The sequence below is a fragment of the Silurus meridionalis genome, chromosome 24, assembly GCF_014805685.1.
Source record: "Silurus meridionalis isolate SWU-2019-XX chromosome 24, ASM1480568v1, whole genome shotgun sequence".
NCBI classification, from domain to species: Eukaryota; Metazoa; Chordata; class Actinopteri; order Siluriformes; family Siluridae; genus Silurus; species Silurus meridionalis.
Window position 1 is genome coordinate 8169460 of NC_060907.1, and position 18481 is coordinate 8187940.

The 18481-nt window shown below is 36.3% G+C and overlaps 1 protein-coding gene across 1 annotated transcript; it reads left to right on the plus strand.

Moving 5' to 3' along the window:
* Positions 1–6346: 6346 nt before the first annotated feature.
* Positions 6347–18037, plus strand: as3mt (arsenite methyltransferase). Its single transcript, XM_046837509.1, has 11 exons — positions 6347–6488; positions 8156–8192; positions 9300–9427; positions 11039–11189; positions 11387–11523; positions 12904–12973; positions 13127–13208; positions 13849–13980; positions 14085–14227; positions 14753–14884; positions 17658–18037. Exons 1-11 carry the CDS (start codon positions 6472–6474, stop codon positions 17760–17762), a joined length of 1134 nt encoding a protein of 377 aa, XP_046693465.1. The 5' UTR covers positions 6347–6471; the 3' UTR covers positions 17763–18037.
* The last annotated feature ends 444 nt before the right edge of the window (positions 18038–18481 follow it).

Here is an 18481-nt window from a genome sequence, read left to right on the forward strand (position 1 = left end):
GAGGAGGATACTAAGTCAAATTAAATGCATTATAGGATTAAAGGATTATGAAAAGAGACATAAGGGAATACTCGCCAGATCCGGGATTCCAGCAATAGTAAGGCCTAGTTGGCATTTAGGACATCGCTTGGATGTGCAACAGGGCGTATGTTTTTACTCCAAAGGGCATTTTCAACTTGTTTATACAGGGATTGTGTATCATTGGTGGTGCAATTAATTACAGTTAATTCCACACAGGAAACTAGAAACATAGAAAACCATTGATTAGTTATTTGTAAAATAGTTTATATATGAATGTTTAACAGTGTACACATTTTGTCACATTCAAAAAAGATACAGAGAAACACAAAGCAGGGTTACTGTTGCCACCCTGTTCAATTTCTAACAAGAGTTAATCCTGTTGCAAGTGTTGTATTCCTCTTCTACCACAGCTGTGGTAGTTGTGGGCCATCTGTGAAACAAGTAAATTCCTATTATCATATAGATCAGGGGTCACCACATCCTTGCAGGCCTTTTTCGCGGACCTTTTCTAAAAATAGCTGTTTCCTACGTTGTTAAATCATTGTTGATAATTATTATGAGAAATCATTAACATAATCAGTGTCTTCACACAGATAAATATCATTAATTATTAATAATAACATTTAAAGGTAAATTGAGCAAATTTGTCATTTTAGATCAAACTGAAATCTGTGTGTATTAAACTGGTTGCCCTTCACATTAATCTGTACCCAAGAAGTAGCTCTCAGTTTTAAAAAGGTTGGTGACCCCTGATATAGATTATATTAGCTATAAACAGTCGTTTGATCCGCAGGATATTGAAGTGAATAAGAGAAGGAAAACACAGCTAGTCTACTTCCCTGAAGACTTTCCTGTATTATACATCAAAACACTTCAGATTTATCCTCTTCAAAAACACATATATTGGAGACTCCATTCCAAAACTCCATATATAAAAAACCATAAAATTTCATTACAAGTGATGCCATTCATTGTCAATCAATAGTGACATTTCTGTAGTAATATTTCGATCATTTCTACGGTAACAATCTGTTACTTTAAAAGCGATCATGTATTTGAGTGAACTATTGTCAGAGCTGCGTTTGTATGAATCAACGCTTTAAAATCCAGCAGAATTATGAATCCAGGAGCACTGTGGTATTGAAATGTGATTTCAAATAGGAGAAATATGAAAAGAAACACATCAAATATTAAAAAACGATTATTACACATAAGAAATCTATTTGCATGCCGAACCTCTTACCTTGAGTCTCAACAACAAACAAGACAAACAGACATCGCATGTACAGTGTTAGTCCTCTTTGCCATGCCATATCAGTGTGAGGTGGTGTATCCAACCACTAATTCTCTGCCTGTAGTCCTGTGGTTTTATCTGCCTTTGGATAAATATTGATCATAATCAAACACTGGTGGTGGTGGGACTCTATTTGGTACATAATTGCACTCTTACATGATATCTAATTGTTCTCAGGTGATGTTTAACAATAGAATAAATAAAAAGGGACAAGAGTAACCATTACTAACTATACATCATTCAAATGGTCTAAGCCTTGAGCATCGATTTAAGATTACGGTTGTTCAATGACTATGATTGTAATGACAAATCACAAACGCATCCACTGCTGCGAATCCCTGTTTATTAGGAAAGATAAGGTTCCACTGAACAACATGCCATAAAGTATTTTTGGTCCAGACAAAAACATTGTGTTGTAATTTAGATGGTTATTCTAAATATATATATTTTTTGTGTATTGTTTGTATATGTTTAGGAATAACTTTCGCATAAAAAAACATCTTGGTGTTAAAAAAAACAATTTGAATTATATTAAACATAAAAAATATATAATTATAATATAATATGAATATAATATGACTCATGTCTAGTTTTTAAATATTTGGAGAGTTAATTTATTAATTTGCTGATAAATCAATACAGTATATTAAGGATATATTAGTATATAAAGCATAATCTTACCAGTGAGTTTGTTCAGAAGTACAGATCAGTGACTCCACACTCAACACACTCAATGTAGAGTTTGAATATTTGTAAGGGAACATACAACAGATGGTATAAGGAGGAGGTGACTTGTTTGTAACTTCATACATTTGCATACTGTTTGAGTTTCTTCTATTTAAATTTGAATGCATGCTATTTAAAATGCACCACTTGTTTGTTTTTTGGTAGACGGTTTCATTAAATTAGAAGCAGCAGAATGAAGTTCATTTGTAAACCTGAGCCGTTCCTATTAGTGTTTGCTCTGGGTATGGATATTAAATAATTATTTGCATAAATAAAAGCATTTGTTTAAGGTTTCGTACACAAATGTGCGTGAAAATGATCAGCAATCAAACAGTAATTAAAGAGTGAATTAAAACAGTGAATTAAAGAGTTAGCGTAAGTTTTTATTTACCTTTTTAGAAATGTATCCTCCGTCATCAAATTGTTCTGAATGGCAGAGAAATTAAAACAAGTCAAGTCAAGTTTATTTCTATTGTGCTTTTCACAACAGACATTGTCTCAAAGCAGCTTTACAGAAATCAACAGTTAATGTGAATGGTGTGCATTTATTCCTGATGAGCAGCCATGGTGACTGTGGCAAGGAAAAACTCCCTTAGATGTTATGAGGAAGAAACCTTGAGAGGAACCAGACTCAAAAGGGAACCCATCCTCATTTGGGTGACATCAAGAGTTTGATCATAAATCTTTCAACAGTACAGAACACTGGAGAGTGAGAACTAACATGAGCACTGGAGTATAAGATTATAAGTAAATTTTCTTTCTACAGTCTTTGGTATAAAAGTAGGAGCTACTGAGCTCAACATTTGTGATCATCAGAGATCCAACAACAGCTTCTCCATGCCAGAGCCTTTAAACACTCCCGGAGGTCCAATGCCAAAACTCCACACATGTAGTGGGATCCAATTGGCACTGGTACGTCTCTAGATGGTTCAGGATTTTTGACACAGAAATTGTAAAACAATATTAATTAATTCATGTCTAATTATAAATCTTGTTGTTTTTAAGATGTTTTTTAAGACAAATTCATTCATCCATACATTTGTTTACATACTAGATATGTTTATATGTTGATGATTAGTGGTTACATGTGCATTTTCAGAAGATAAAATGCTATAGTGAAATGTGCCTTTAGCACCTTCAACCACAGAAACCCCAACAGAATTTCTAATATTTTTTAATGGAAATTGAATTGGTTTGAAATTGTAATGGGGTATACTGGTAATCTGTTGTCTTATTTTGGTGGCATGTTTTATCTAGTGGATACCATAAAGGTTCAGTAGGACAAATACAGGTTTCAGTAATTTTCTACAATGTACACTAGGAATCGTAAACCATTTGGTGTTGGTTTTGATGGAACAGTAGTCAAGAGATGATGGTTTGTAATGGTATTTGTAGTGGAAATCATGCAATTCTGTGATTCTTTTTTTCAGCAGGGTTTTTCTCCATGTGTGATGAGATGTTACAGTAAAACCCCATTGTACGAGCAACCTAAAGTACGAGCAAACGGAGATACGAGCAAACTCGCTCGCAAAATTTTACCCTGTTTCACAAGCAAATTTCGAAGGCATGAGCAAACCCACGCTGCCGTTTTCGGCAGAGGGTCGCATCAGTCGCTTAGTTGGTGAAGTATCACTCGGTCGCTCTCGTTGTTCAGTGCAGCAAAAACGTAACTGTGGCAGCGGGGGCGTGGCCGAGAGACGGTTTGTGAATGGAGGGCGGGTCCGGGAGCAGACAGGCAGGGGATTCACCTGAAGTTAATCAGAATCAGAATCAGGTTTATTGACCAAGTGTGTTGAAACACACAAGGAATTTGGTTCCAGCTGTTTGTTACTCTCAAAAGTACAGACATAAATAAAAACCTATACATGACAAAACAGACACGACAAGACAAAAACAGACTACACAGGACAATACAGAGAATGTGAGACAGTATAGACAGTGTGGGTATTAAATAGGGATACAGACCAGTAATGTACATAAAGTGTGGGAGTGCATGGTAGTGCAAATGACAGTATTGTGTGCCAGGTATGATTAGAGAGTTTACTATAAAACTTTGTACAGTATATAGCAACAATAGTGTGTGCAACATATACAGATAATGTGATGACTGACAGTTCTGTGTAGTATTTAGATAGATATGAGAGTATGTGCAGGGAATATAATTATGGTCAGTTGTTAGTGAGGGTGATTGCTTGGGGAAAGAAACTGTTACTGTGTCTGGCAGTTTTGGTGAACAAAGTTCTGTAGCGCCTGCCAGAAGGGAGGAGCTGAAAGATTTTGTGTCCAGGGTGTGAAGGGTCGTTAATGATTTTTTCTGCCTGGTTTCTGGATCTTGTATGGTACAAGTCCTGGAGAGTGGCCAGGGGGGGCACCAATGCTTTTTTTCTGCTGTTTTAACGGTTTTCTGCAGTCTGTTTCTGTCCTGTTTTGTTGCTGCTCCAAACCAGATGGTGATTGATGAGCACAGGACAGATTCAATGACTGCAGTGTAGAACTGTATCAACAGCTCCTGTGGCAGACTGTACTTCCTTAATTGACGTAGAAAGTACATCCTCTGCTGGGCCTTTTTAAGAATCGAGTTTATGTTTGATTCCCATTTCAGGTCTTGGGACATGGTAGTGCCCAGAAACTTGAAGTTCTCCACAAATGACACAGGGATGTTGGATATTGTGAGGGGGAGTAGTGTTGAAGGGTGTTTCCTAAAGTCCACTATCATCTCCACAGTTTTGAGTGTGTTTAGCTCAAGGTTGTTCTGACTGCACCATAGCACCAGCTGCTTCACCTCCTGCCAGGGCCGTGCACAGACCTTTTGAGGGGCATGTGCTGAAACTGAAAAAGGGCACCCCCCTCCCTTTTTTTATGTCAAGATTATTTGAGTGAGTCACATTACATTTTCATCTAAACTAGTTTTTGTAGCTATATAGACGGAGCGCTCAGTTTTTCCTGTGGTAAAATGCATTTGGCCAAAATCGCATTTTATAAAAGATGAAATGCTACTGTATGCACAGGCTATTTAAGTGTTGACTATGTATTGGCTATGACTAGATGGCAAATGCTAGCCCTCTCTCTCAGGCGACGTCCCACATGTCTCAGTCAGTGAGTCAGTCAGACATCAAATAAATAAAATATTAGCCTTTATAGACATAGTGTTTAGTAGTACTTATTCAAACAACAAGATATTTATTTACCCTTCGCAAAAGCTCAGCTGTTGTCTACTGTGCGGCTGCTGTGGAACTTCAGTTGATTCAATGAATATAGAGGGGGCAGAGTTATCAGCGTACTGACAGCTTGAGGATCGAATAAAATTTACACAAGCTCGTTTTAAGAACTTTCATTTGCTAAATATTTGCTAATTAAAAAAAAAAAACACCACCAAAAAAAGGGCACTTCGGAGTGTAAGGGCAAAAAGGGCATGTGCTCTGCACAGGTTGAGCCCTACCTGTGCACGTGCCTGCCTCCTGCTCATATGCAGACTCGTCACCATCTTGGATTAGTCCGATGAGCGTGGTGTCATCTGCAAATTTCAGGAGTTTGACAGTTGGGTCACTTGATATGCAGTCATTCGTATAAAGGGAGAATAGCAGTGGGGAAAGGACACACCCCTGAGGAGCACCAGTCTTGACTGTCCGAATACCGGAGGTAACACCTCCCAGTCCCACCTGTTGTTTCCTGCCTGTCAGGAAGCTGGTGATCCATTGACAGATGGCAGGGGGTATAGTGAGGTTTAGGAGTTTGGAGTGGAGAATTCCCGCAATTATTGTATTGAAGTGAATTATTGTATTGAATTATTGTATTGAAGTTAATGTGACCTAATGATTGTTCTCTCTTTTCCAGTGATCGGAGGGTGCATTTAAGGAGGAGAGCGTGGGACGTGCTGCGTGGGGCACTAAGTAGACCTTTGCACCTGACCTGTTGTGGCGTTCCTTATTCCCACAGTAACTTTTTTTAGTTTTATATTTTTATTTCACTAGAAATCTTGAAAAATGTCTCTTAAGAAAATCAGTGATGCTGCTGTGAAAATGAAAGTAAATAGAATTACCATGGAAACCGAGGAGGTTATGAGCGTGGTGCACGTCTCACACTCGCAATCACATGAGTAAGTGTTAAATTATGTTTACATTACGGTAATTTGCGGTGTATTTGTTTGTTAAAACAGGCTACAAATACTTTTTAAGTATTTGTAATTTATGTATTTTTTAATTTAACCCTAACCCTAACTCTCTCCCTATTGAGGTCTAAAGCAGGCAGATTGGCGCCACCTTTCTGTTTTCTGCGGTAAATGTTTTCCAGAATTTTACTTCCGCTTCCAGTTTCAAAACCAGACTCTGTAATAGTCCTAGGTGAACTGGGATTTTTGCGTTTCTCGGACATTCGAGTTTAAGCCTGTTGTGAAATTGTACATTGTGAGGACAAGCTTCAGTTTGGCGGACATGGAAACAACACACAGGTGGGTTCAGTGCAGCTGATTTAGAGCTTTAATGCATCAATGCACAACTTAGACTTACGCTTTTATATTAAACAGATATGTAAGATGAATATTATATAATGTAACAAATGTTATCAGACTTAAAAGTCGGAAACCGGGTAAGTGAAATTGTAAACTCCAACCTGTGCTTTGTGAAACGTTTATTTACACGTGTACATTAAAATACACTTGTATTCAGGTTCATAATTGACAGTTAAGTTGCAGAATGAAAGAGACCGGTTACATATGTATACATACAGGAGGAATTAAACGGATTAGGATTGCGCCACCTACTGTCTTATAAAACTAGATTATTACTGTAATTTAGAGTTTATACAAGTATAACAGATCTCCATTATACACGGACCATATTAAAATTGTTTATTACATATAATTGTGTATCTGTTTTATATTTTTGTTTATGTGATTACAGTTTATCAAAATATACTTACATAATTTATAATTTATCACTTAATATGTTATGTGATTGACAGCCATATATATATATATATATATATATATATATATATATATATATATATATATATATATATATATATATCCAACAGATTAGTATATAAGTGTGTGTGTGTGTGTGTATATGTATGTATATGTATGTGTGTGTGTATATATGTATGTATGAGTTCAAATCCCAAGACTGCATAAATGTAAGAATGCTTTCACAAAGTATAAATTGTTTATTTTTTTATCAAATGTGTTTATTTTAAGAAATCAAAATCGGATCAATATTTGTTCCGAACATGTGCAGAAATAACCACAGACGTTCTGTGAATGTAGGCTGCCTCAAGTCCTTCTGTCTCTTCGTGTAATTTTAGACAGGCTCGATGATGTTGAGATCAGGGCTCTGTAGGGGCCAAAATTAGACTCCTTGTTGATCTCTACACTATAGATAGTTATTAATGACAATGGCTGTATGTTTGGGTTTATTATCCTGCTGCAGAATACATTTGGGACCAATCAGATGCCTACCTTAAGGTATTACTTGGTGGATAAGTACCTGTATTTTTAAGCAATGAGGAAACCATTAATGACCAGATTTGCAACTTCATTTGCAGAAATGCAGCCCCAAATGTGCAGGAAGCCTCCACCATGTTTCAATGTTGCCTGCAGACATAAATTACTGTTCCACTCTCCAGCCCTTTGGCAAACAACTTGCCTCCTGCTGTAGCCAAATATTTTAGATCATCATTCCAAAAGACCTTGCTTTCATTTTAGTGCACCCCAGTTCCTAGGTTTTCATGCATAGTTGAGTAGCTTAGCCTTGTTTTCACCTCAGAAGTACAGCGTTTTGGCCATGAAGATATTTTTGGCCAGACTTCTTGAGTAAATAAGTGTAACTGGATCCCAATGGTCTCCACCAGTTCTTTGTTGATGGCACTGCTGGACATCTTCCAATATGGAAGAGATGTAGAGTAAGCATGATGTGTCTTTTATCTGCTCTGTTGTTTTCTTGGTCAACCAATGTGGTCATTGATATAGTCCTCACAATTTATGAATCTTATGATCAAATAGATTGCCTGAATTTATGAATATCAAAGGTCAGCTCCTAATATAAGTGTATCATATATTACATAATCATGTAATACAGTTTAAATCATTAACATTTGATTTTCTTTTGTTCTTCACAGTGAACCGAATGCTGCACATGTTCATGACAGTGTTAAGGTAAGCTGTGATTATGGGTCTTAAAGGCAATTCTAGTGATCTAGTGATTTATCATGGCAGGATGGATGAACCTGTTTACCTCAACCTGTGAATCCTATTTATAGTGTGTTAAAGTTAGTATGATTTTACAATGTAAATATTTTAGGCTAGTATATCGATCAGTGGTTTTCAAACTTTTTAAGTTGAAGGCCCCCTTGTGTAAAGTAAATCCGTTTGTGGCCCCCAAAAGAAAACTCATAACGCAAACACATCCTCAAACGTACAATTTTTTTGAAACCAGTATAATATATTTTGATCAACATGAACATAAACAATTGATAATCTAGGAAACAGCAGACACTCGTACACAATCCATTAAATGAATGTACAAAAGCATTAGCAATTTGATCAAAGCAACAAGAATTGTTCTTATATTGAACAAGGAGTTTTGAGAATTTCATTTTTGATCGGAGAAACGCTCCAACACAACCGAGAAAAACTCTATAAACTATTTTCTAATGTAGATTCTAAAATTTCTGTACGTGTTACCCCCCAGCGACATCTGGTGGCCCCCCAGGGGGCTGCAGCCCCCAGTTTGAGAACCTTTGATATAGATATATCTATAGACTATGTTTACAGCAGAAGTTCAAGCAGAAGTTTAAAAAAAAAAAATTATTTTATGTGTTTTGTACAAACGGGTCATCCCACATATTCTAAAATGTGTGTTTTTTTTGAAGTGGTGTAAATTGGATCAAATGTGGAGAAAATAAGGCTAAATATTATGGGAGACATCATTAAAAAAGCTGTTAAGGTTTTTACACAATGTCAGTAGAGGTGTCTGATATGCGTGTATATTGTTTCTGTTAGAATTTTTTTTTGTATAAATGGTATTTAACATGAACATAGAAAAAATGCTATGTTTACTTTTAGAAATTATTTTTTACAGTGTGCGCCTCATAACGATCTTCAAGTGAAATAGAATTATAAAGTAGTATGGGTTTTTTGAGGACCTTACTAATACTGTTTTCTTAAAATTAACTTGAATTAAAATGATTAGGAATATGCTATTAACACTAGGTTTTAAAATCTCTTACACCAAATGTTGCAATATTTTGTCTTGTGTTACAGGAATATTATGGGAAAATCCTCAAGCAGAGCTCTGATTTGAAGAGCAATGCGTGTGTGCCTTCAGCTAAGCCCATTCCTGTCTACATTAGAAAAGCTCTGACTGAGGTTCACCCGGAAGTCACAGCAAAGTAATTTCAGTACCTGTTTACATCCATTCATAACAATTCATTCATATCAAATTATATTCTAAACATATTACCATGAAGATGCTTGTCTACAGTGACACGTAGCAAAACATAGTAAAAGTCAAGTAGGCTTTACTGTTCTTTCACCCATATGCAGTACAGAACAAGGTGAAGAGAAACCACCTTCCTCCAAGACCAAGGTGCTACATCAGACAACATGAACTTTCTTTCGGCTTCTCCCATCAGGAGTCGCCACAGCGGATCATCCGCATGTTTGATTTGGCACATGTTTTCACGCTGGATGCCCTTCCAAACGCAACCCTCCCCATTTATCCAGGCTTGGGACCGGCACTAAGAGTGGCTGGGGTTGGTTCCCTGACTGGGGATCGAACTCGGGCTGCAACAGTGAGAGCGCCGCATCCTAACCACTAGACCACCAGACAACATGAATTAACCAAAAGGAAAAATTTACACAAAAATTACAACATCAAATGTATATGTGCAATATTTAGTGAAAAACAACAAAAAGAGAACATAATACAAGGAGACAGTAGACACAGTAAAGATTACAACTGTCTTTATTCATTTATATATTTGAACGGCAAAGGAAATGCATCAAAGGAAAAAGGACAACGAATGTAAAAATGTACACATGGTAGTGATTTCTTTCTCTTTAAAGTAGGCTAATTTTGATTTGTGACTTAACCCTTAAGTTTTGTGAGGTAATTAACACCTAGGGAATGAGACTCTTGTTACTGTTGCCTTTGCATCCACCGGCATTCTTGTGAGAAATTTTGTATTCTGTTTATAGTGTTCTACATTAAATTGAATGTTGGCTAATGTACACTATATTGGCAAAAGTTTCCGGTCGCCTGACCTTTTTTGTATGTTGTTCTTTTTCAAACCGATACCACAAAGCTGGAGCCACTCAATTGTACAGGACATTTTTAAATGCGCTATAATGAAATTTTGCATTCACTTGAACTTGGAAACACAAACTTGTTCCAGCATGGCAATGCCCCTGTGCACAAAGTGAGCTCCTTGAAGATCTGGTTTACATGCTTTGGCGAGGAAGATCTTGATTGGTCTTCTATAGAGCTTTGATCTCATCCCTACTGAACACCTTTGGGATGAATTGGAAAGCTGACTGCACCCCAGGCCTCCTCACTTCACCTACATCAGTACCTGCCTTTCATAATACCCTTGTGACTGATGAACACAAATATCCATAAGCACACTCCAAAAATCTAGTGGAACATCTTTCCAGAAGAGTGGAGGGAATTATAAGAGCAAATTGGGACTAAATGTAGAATGCAATACTCAAAAATCACACAACATACTTATGAAAAGGTGACCCAATACTTTTGGAAATATAGTGTAATAGTCTTTGTAATTAGTTTTTTTAATATACATATTCTAATATAGACAATGAATATAAGCCTGTTCCCAATGGGAATACACAGTTTGGCTCCACATTGTGTGACACTATTATTCCTTAAATGAGCTGCGGACTGAAAGCCTTTACCGCCATTAGAAGTTGTAAGCTTGCTGGCTTATGAGCAGCCTTTGGGAACTTCCTACTGATAAACTAAGCTTCTTTCTTGTTTCTCTTAGGTATTATGGCTGTGGACTGGCAGTGCCCGAGTGTGTGCAGGGCTGCCGGGTTTTGGATCTCGGCTGCGGCAGCGGACGTGACTGCTATGTTCTCAGTCAGCTGGTTGGTAAGAGTGGACATGTCACTGGACTCGATATGACAGAAGATCAGGTGGGTCTGGCTGATGATATCAAAGGCACACTGTGTGGTGTCAGTGCTCTAAATGCAATTTAATGACATGGACAGGACAAGGAGGTGATTCTAAAAAAATCATCAACATGTGACCAATCAGATTAGAGAATAAATAACAGTTAATAACATACATTTCTGTTTAAAAAACTAAAATGAAACTTCTAACTATTTTATAGCTTGAGGTTGCAAGAAAATATATAGACTATCACATGAAGACGTTTGGATATCAAAAGCCAAATGTCAACTTTGTTCAAGGATACATCGAAGCCTTGAGGGACGCAGGGCTGGAGGAGAACTTTTATGATATAATCATGTAAGACTTTTACACACATCTCTTTTCACTATATTTATGTCACGCAGTCACACTGAGCACCGATGTTCCAAAGGCTGTTAAATAAAATCAAAAATGTATATTTAATAGAACCTGAACTTGATCAAATGCAAAGATTGGTGATAAAGCATTTCACTGTGGATCCTCGATATTTCATTATAATAATTCAGAGACAATTTTGTCCATTTGAATATGAACTTTGTAGATGTGTGCACATGTAATGTTCTCAAAATTATTTATAATTTAAAAAAAGTTCATATTCAAATATGTCCTGATTTATTTTAATAATATTTATTTATATATTATAAAAGTGGTAGCAAAGTGGTTATCTAATCAAAATATTGCGAGTTCAAATCTCACAACTGCCACTGATGGGCCCCTGAGCAGGGCCCTTGAGCAAGGCCTCTAACTACTCCATTAAAGTATTGACACTGTATTTTGAATGTCATATTTTGCTCATTAAGCCCCAAAAACCTTTTCATTTTTTTTTCTTATAATAAACAGAATTAAAGCTTAGCTTTGATTTACGTTTTCAATGTGACATAATAAAAAAATTAATTCTCTTTTTCAAAGGTTTCAATAATTCTAGCACAGTCTCTATGCTCATATGTGTATGATACACAGTGAAAAAGATTTCTGGCAAAATGTGTTTTACTTGCCTTGAATTTGACCTGGTTTAGTTATTTGACTGTAGAAACTTTAAAATTGATAAAAGTATATATAATTTGTTTGAATAATTAAAAAGTGCCCAGAATACTTTAAAAATGGGGCATTAATTAAAAGTTGAGCTTGACTGATACAATATAGTAGATCATAAATTATTTCAACTTTTTGGATGAATTAATTAAAAATATATGCTCTTTTACTTATTATAGAGTATTAAAGGTTTTATTTACCAGGAACTTTTATCTCATCAAATTCAAAATTCGAGTTAAAATTTTATTTGTCACATACATACTCATACAGAGTACGACATGTAGTTAAATGCTTTTTATGACTATCCAACATGTAAACATAAAAATAATACAAATAAAAATAAAAAATAATAAAGTAATGTTAAAATAAAGTATAAAAGTATATTAAAAGTATAGTCTAACTATAAAGTATAAAATTAAGGTTTAGAATAATATATATATATATATATATATATATACACACACAAAAAAAAGTTTATAAAAAATATATATATATGCAGTGTGATTGTCATTAAAGTGACACCAGAGTTAAATCGACATCATAGTTCAAGTGCCATCATGAAGCTATTTACTGTGGTATAAAAACAAAAAGAAATCTATATAACTCTGTAGTATGTAATATCTATCAGCCTCTTCAAAGCTTTGACACTGGGATTTTTTTTAACAGATCAAATTGTGTGGTGAACCTTTCACCTGACAAGGCTAGTGTTCTGAGAGAGGCCTACCATGTACTAAAGGTACTTTTTGCTTTAAAATCAAAAACATGGGTTGATATCATGTGTTTTATATAGTAGCGTTTCAGCCACTTCCAGATGGGCTGTTTTCTCCAGAGACATCTGAAATGTAAGAAAAAAAAACTTTCAAAATATGTTTCTGTTTTTTTTTTTTAGGAAGGGGGAGAGCTATATTTCAGTGACGTTTACAGCAATGCACCGATTTCAGAATCCCTTAGAGCCAATAAAGTTTTGTGGGGTATGAGAATAAGTCAAATCTCACATGGAAACTCTATTTTATGTTGGATACAGCATAGAAATATCACATACTGGAAACATATGAATGTATTAGTCTAAGGCTCTTGTAAAGTAACACTATTTATTGCATTAGCTAGCATTATTAGCATTACAGAATGTTAAACTCAGCATTGAGTAAAACATGTAATAACTGAAATCAATCAAATTGCACTGACTACTGGAATAAATTGTCAACACAAAATATAAGAAATAATCTATATTTAAATTTACTATTTTAACTATATTACAATTATTAAGAAAATAAAGAGAATCTTTTGAAGGCACCATTGTTAATAGCTGCTTTGATGTAGGTGATAACAGTAAAATGCTGTTGTATTTTAGAAATAAAACAAAGATAAAACGAATTAACGGTGAGGTTAGCTTTCAATTCAATTCCTACAGTCATGTATGATCCATAGTGTTGTTTTGAAAGGATTATTGTACGGTGTACCGATTTATTATTCAAATTTATGATCTAGTTTTAATTTTGCGTATGATAACTGTATATTCTTAACTATTTTCAGAATGTAATTCATTTTGTAACAATATAAAACATATTGCTGTTACTATTTGCTTTATGGTAAAGTTATTATCTTTCTCAGGTGAGTGTCTGAGTGGAGCTCTTTGGTGGGAGGACCTTGTCCGATTGGCTGAGGAAGTTGGGTTTAGTAAACCTCGACTGGTAACAGCTAGTGTCATTTCTGTAGGCAATGAGGAGCTCGAGAAACTCCTAGGTAAAGGAGTCGTCGTTCCATACTTGTATTTTTATTCTAAGTTATTGTAGATTTCTTTTCCGAACCTTTTTCTAAGAAGTTCACTGTGTTTGTTTGGAATTTAGGAGGCTACAAGTTTGTGTCTGCTACATATCGCCTATTCAAGTTACCAAAGCATTCTGAGAAGGAACGCTGTCTTGTCATGTACGATGGAAACATTACGGGATTAGAGGAGAAATTTGAGTTTGACGCTGGGTATATTTTTAAGGTGGGAAATGCTTGAGATATACATTACACATCTTGACTCATCATGCATGTCTGATGTTTTATCAATATAGTTTCAGTACATAATGCACTGCTTTTCCATTATGCATTTTTTGCACCATCCATAACTTAATCACTGCACTAGTGTATATTCCACCCATATTTATTCTGTATATCCTGCATCATACAACATTGATACTTGTACATAACTATATCGTCATTTGAGCGTGTCATCCCCCGACATCTATGCACAATCTTTACACATTATATTGTATAATACTATATTTAATATATTATTACCTACTGCACCTTTTGTTCATTATTCACCCTCAGCCCTGTACATATGGACCCCATACCCTTATATAACACACTGCTATTTATTTATTGTAAACAGGCCACTTATGCACTTCTGGTTAGATGCTTACTTAATTTCATTGGCTCTGAACACGCACCTTGCACAATAACGATAAAGTTGAATCCAATCCAATCTAATCTAATCTAATAATAGTTACTGCAATATATTGTGCAGGTGAATGAGGTGATGGAGGTGGATGGAGATTTGGCCAACATCTTGAAGAATTCCAGGTTTGCTGAAGAGTTCACTTTCCAGACTCAGGCACAGGGCAACACAACACCAGGTTCATGCTGGGCCAAACCCAAGGTTTGTATAGAAGCATGACTAACAGAAAAATCATATAAATTAGCAGAAAGGGGTGCCAGGAATAAAAAGCATTGTGAATTGAGGTACATCACAACTGGTGATCCCAGCTGTATTAGAAAACTTCCACAATATGTGAGAAAAAAACACATTTATTTTTTGCTGCACTGAAAACTGCATCAAATTTAGACACCACTGTCTTGTATAGTATTAGATCGTCTTACACCAGCGATATTGTCACAATTCCCACCTCTAGTTTAACAAGAGTCCTGCCAAATCTATAAGTCCTCCTCTCTCTGCAAAAGCCACAGTAAACTGTTATGTCTGTCCCTCCACATGGACATGTTTGTTATGTCCATTATTACATTACTTGTGACACAAAAAAGCACCACACTCTCTTCAAGGTGAAACAGCTGCCTTACTACATAGCACTGTAGATGCGTTAATAACTTTCCATTCAAGGAATGTCGCCTTATCAGAACAGCTCATGGCCACTATGCTCATTCAGACATAAGAAACCACCGTTTGGATTTGGGGCCTATTTATAACCCTTACACAAACTTGTTCATCCTTCAATTTAATCTGTTACACTACAGAGTCTGCTTTCAATTTATGGAAATGAACAAAATCTGTACTCCTCTTAGTAGGTCTTAGTTGTTAGTTCTAGTAGAAGAGATGTAATATAGGGTAGAACGTTCTTCAGCTTGTCATGTCGTTAATAAGGACTAGTGGTTTGAGCTTCCTCAGCTCCTTATCTTTAATTTTATACTCATACCTTTGTCAGTACCATCACTCTCATTACTGGTCACCTCTTCAAGCCGAATCTTCTTCTTCTTCTTTTGGCTTCTCCCATTAGGGGTCGCCACAGCGGATCATTCGTCTCCATACCCCCCTGTCCTCTACATCTGCCTCTTTCAAACCAACTACCTGCATGTCTTCCCTCACCACATCCATAAACCTCCTCCTTGTCTTTCTCTTTTCCTCCTTCCTGGTGGCTCCATCCTCAGCATTCTCCTACCAATATACCCCATGTCCCTCCTCTGCACATGTCCAAACCATCTCAATCTCACCTTCCTCACCTTGTCTCCAAAACGTCCTACATGCGCTGTCCCTCTAATAAACTCGTTTCTATCCTGTCCATCCTCATCACTCCCAACGAAAACCTCAACATCCTCATATCTGCTACATCCAGCTCCACCTCCTGTCTTTTATTCAATGCCACTGTCTCTAACCCAGTGGTCCCCAACCCCCGGGCCACGGACTGGCACCGGTCCGTGGGTCAATTGGTACGGGGCCGCAAGGAAAGAATACATAACTTACATTATTTCTGTTTTATTTATTATCTGATTCTGAACGATGTTTTATTTTGGATATTTACCGGATTCTCTCCACCACATCTGTCTATGACTCACTCTTGATGCATGTCATGATGCCTCGGTCACATGTCTTACCTCCATCCTCTACCTTCTTAAAGGGGCTGCTCCGGCCGCTAACACATAATACATTACTGCTAAATTCAAACCCCAAGTGAGCAAAATTAACAAAAAACAACACAGTGGATTCACGTTTATTATTATATTTAGAAAATAGCAGTTTTTACGTCGGTCGTATCATTTTATTTTGTTGTATTTATCCGACACACCGTAAAGGCCGGTCCGTGAAAATATTGTCCCACATTAAACCAGTCCGTGGCGCAAAAAAGTTTGGGGACCACTGCTCTAAACCATATAACTCCGCATATTTGATTTGGCACGTTTTACGCCGGATGCCCTTCCTGACGCAACCTTCCCTATTTATCCGGACTTGGGCCTGGCACTAAAAGTGCACTGGCTTGTGCAACCCTAATGGCTGGGTTTACCTCTCTGAGCCAAATATATGTAAATAATTAAATATATATTAGCAGCAAACAATCACCATAATCATTAGTCACAACAAATATTTCAGTGTAATCATTAAACACTAAACATTATAAACATAAATTGCATTACTGCGAATTCATTGACTAATCCACAGTCGAATTACATGCGTTTTTATCACATGTTCATCTTGTGCACTATCACAAAAACAGGAACTTATTGCAATATAAGCTATAAAGAGCAATAAAGCGATACGCTGCGTATGATGGGCAGAGTAATTCACGGTCGCTCGGGTGTTCTGTACTGATAAGACAAAGCGTATTTGTTGGTGCTGGTGGGCTCACGTACCTCTCATGTACCACTCATGAACATATTGCTTCTCTCTGTGCTGCATGGGACATCAACAGCGTTGTTTTATGACTGTTTGATCCTTGTAGGAACCGCATTCCCAGGTCACAATGTTTCATTTCACTGATAAGATTAACATCAGATAAACAGCTGCATAATCTCTGCACTCTTATTATAGATATTTCACTGGCGAGTACCAGCTACGGCATCTTCTGAAACACTCACACTCAAACTTATGTCTTACTCGCTGTAGAATACTCATTTTATAAGGTGTAGGATTGTAAATCTCAGGTACAGATTTAAGGTTTTCAGTATTATAACTATGTCTTTTTTTCCCGAGTGTCTGTAATATGCTGCAAGAGGAATCATAAACACCCACACGGCAGCCTCACCCCCATCAAACCAAGGACACTGTGTTAATGAGTACTCATTCAGCACTGTACTTTTGTTTATTGCAGACCTGTTAAACTACTGAGTTTGTTAACCTCCTCAGCTTATAAAAAAAATATCAAAGGCTTTATATATTATATATGCAACTGTTCCATTTGTAAAGGTTTCTTTTCTCCCCTCAGGTCGTGCCTGCGAGCCCCTTCAAACTGGCAGAGCAGCTGGGAAGTGCAAGTGTGGCTTCATCCACAGGGTTGTGCTGTGGCCCTCAGGAGTCCTGCTGCAAGTGAAAGAACCAAATAACAAATAAAAAAATCATCAAAGGATAAAGTATTAAACTGAATGTAGACGTTATTACGCATAAATACGTAATGCCATGCTGATTTTAATTATTCGATTAATCTGAGGTGTTGGGGATAAAGTTGAATAAATTGTAATTGTAATCATAGTTTTAAAAGGATTTGTCCAAGAAAAAGCATTAAGAAAATATTATGTAATTTATATACATGCAGTAATTTTTTTTTTATCTGCCTCAGTTTGCTTGAAATAAAATCAAATGAAACAATGTCCACAGGGTGCTTCTGTTTAAGCTGCCTTTTACTCTAATCCAGTGCTTCTCAAAATGGGGCTACAGCAGTACAAAATCAAATCATTATCAAAGCAAAAATATTTATTATTCAATATTCATCATTCTGTTTTAATAGCTATATGCTCACTCTTTGAATTGAATGCTTTTAAAACCAAACTTTAATAATTTATTAAAATTAATAAACAGTCCTATGATTCATTTATGGCTAAAAGTTCAGCACTCCGGTTCCAATAAACATACAGAATTGCAATGTTATTGAGTTACAGGGGGTCCTTGGCTACAAAAACAATATGAATGATGAAGGTGAGACCAGACCAAATAATAATAGTGATAATAAATGAGAGGCCATTCATACAGATCTTCTCATATCAACCACCTGTTACTGTTCAAACTGTGTGTCATTTTTATCTCTTAATAAAA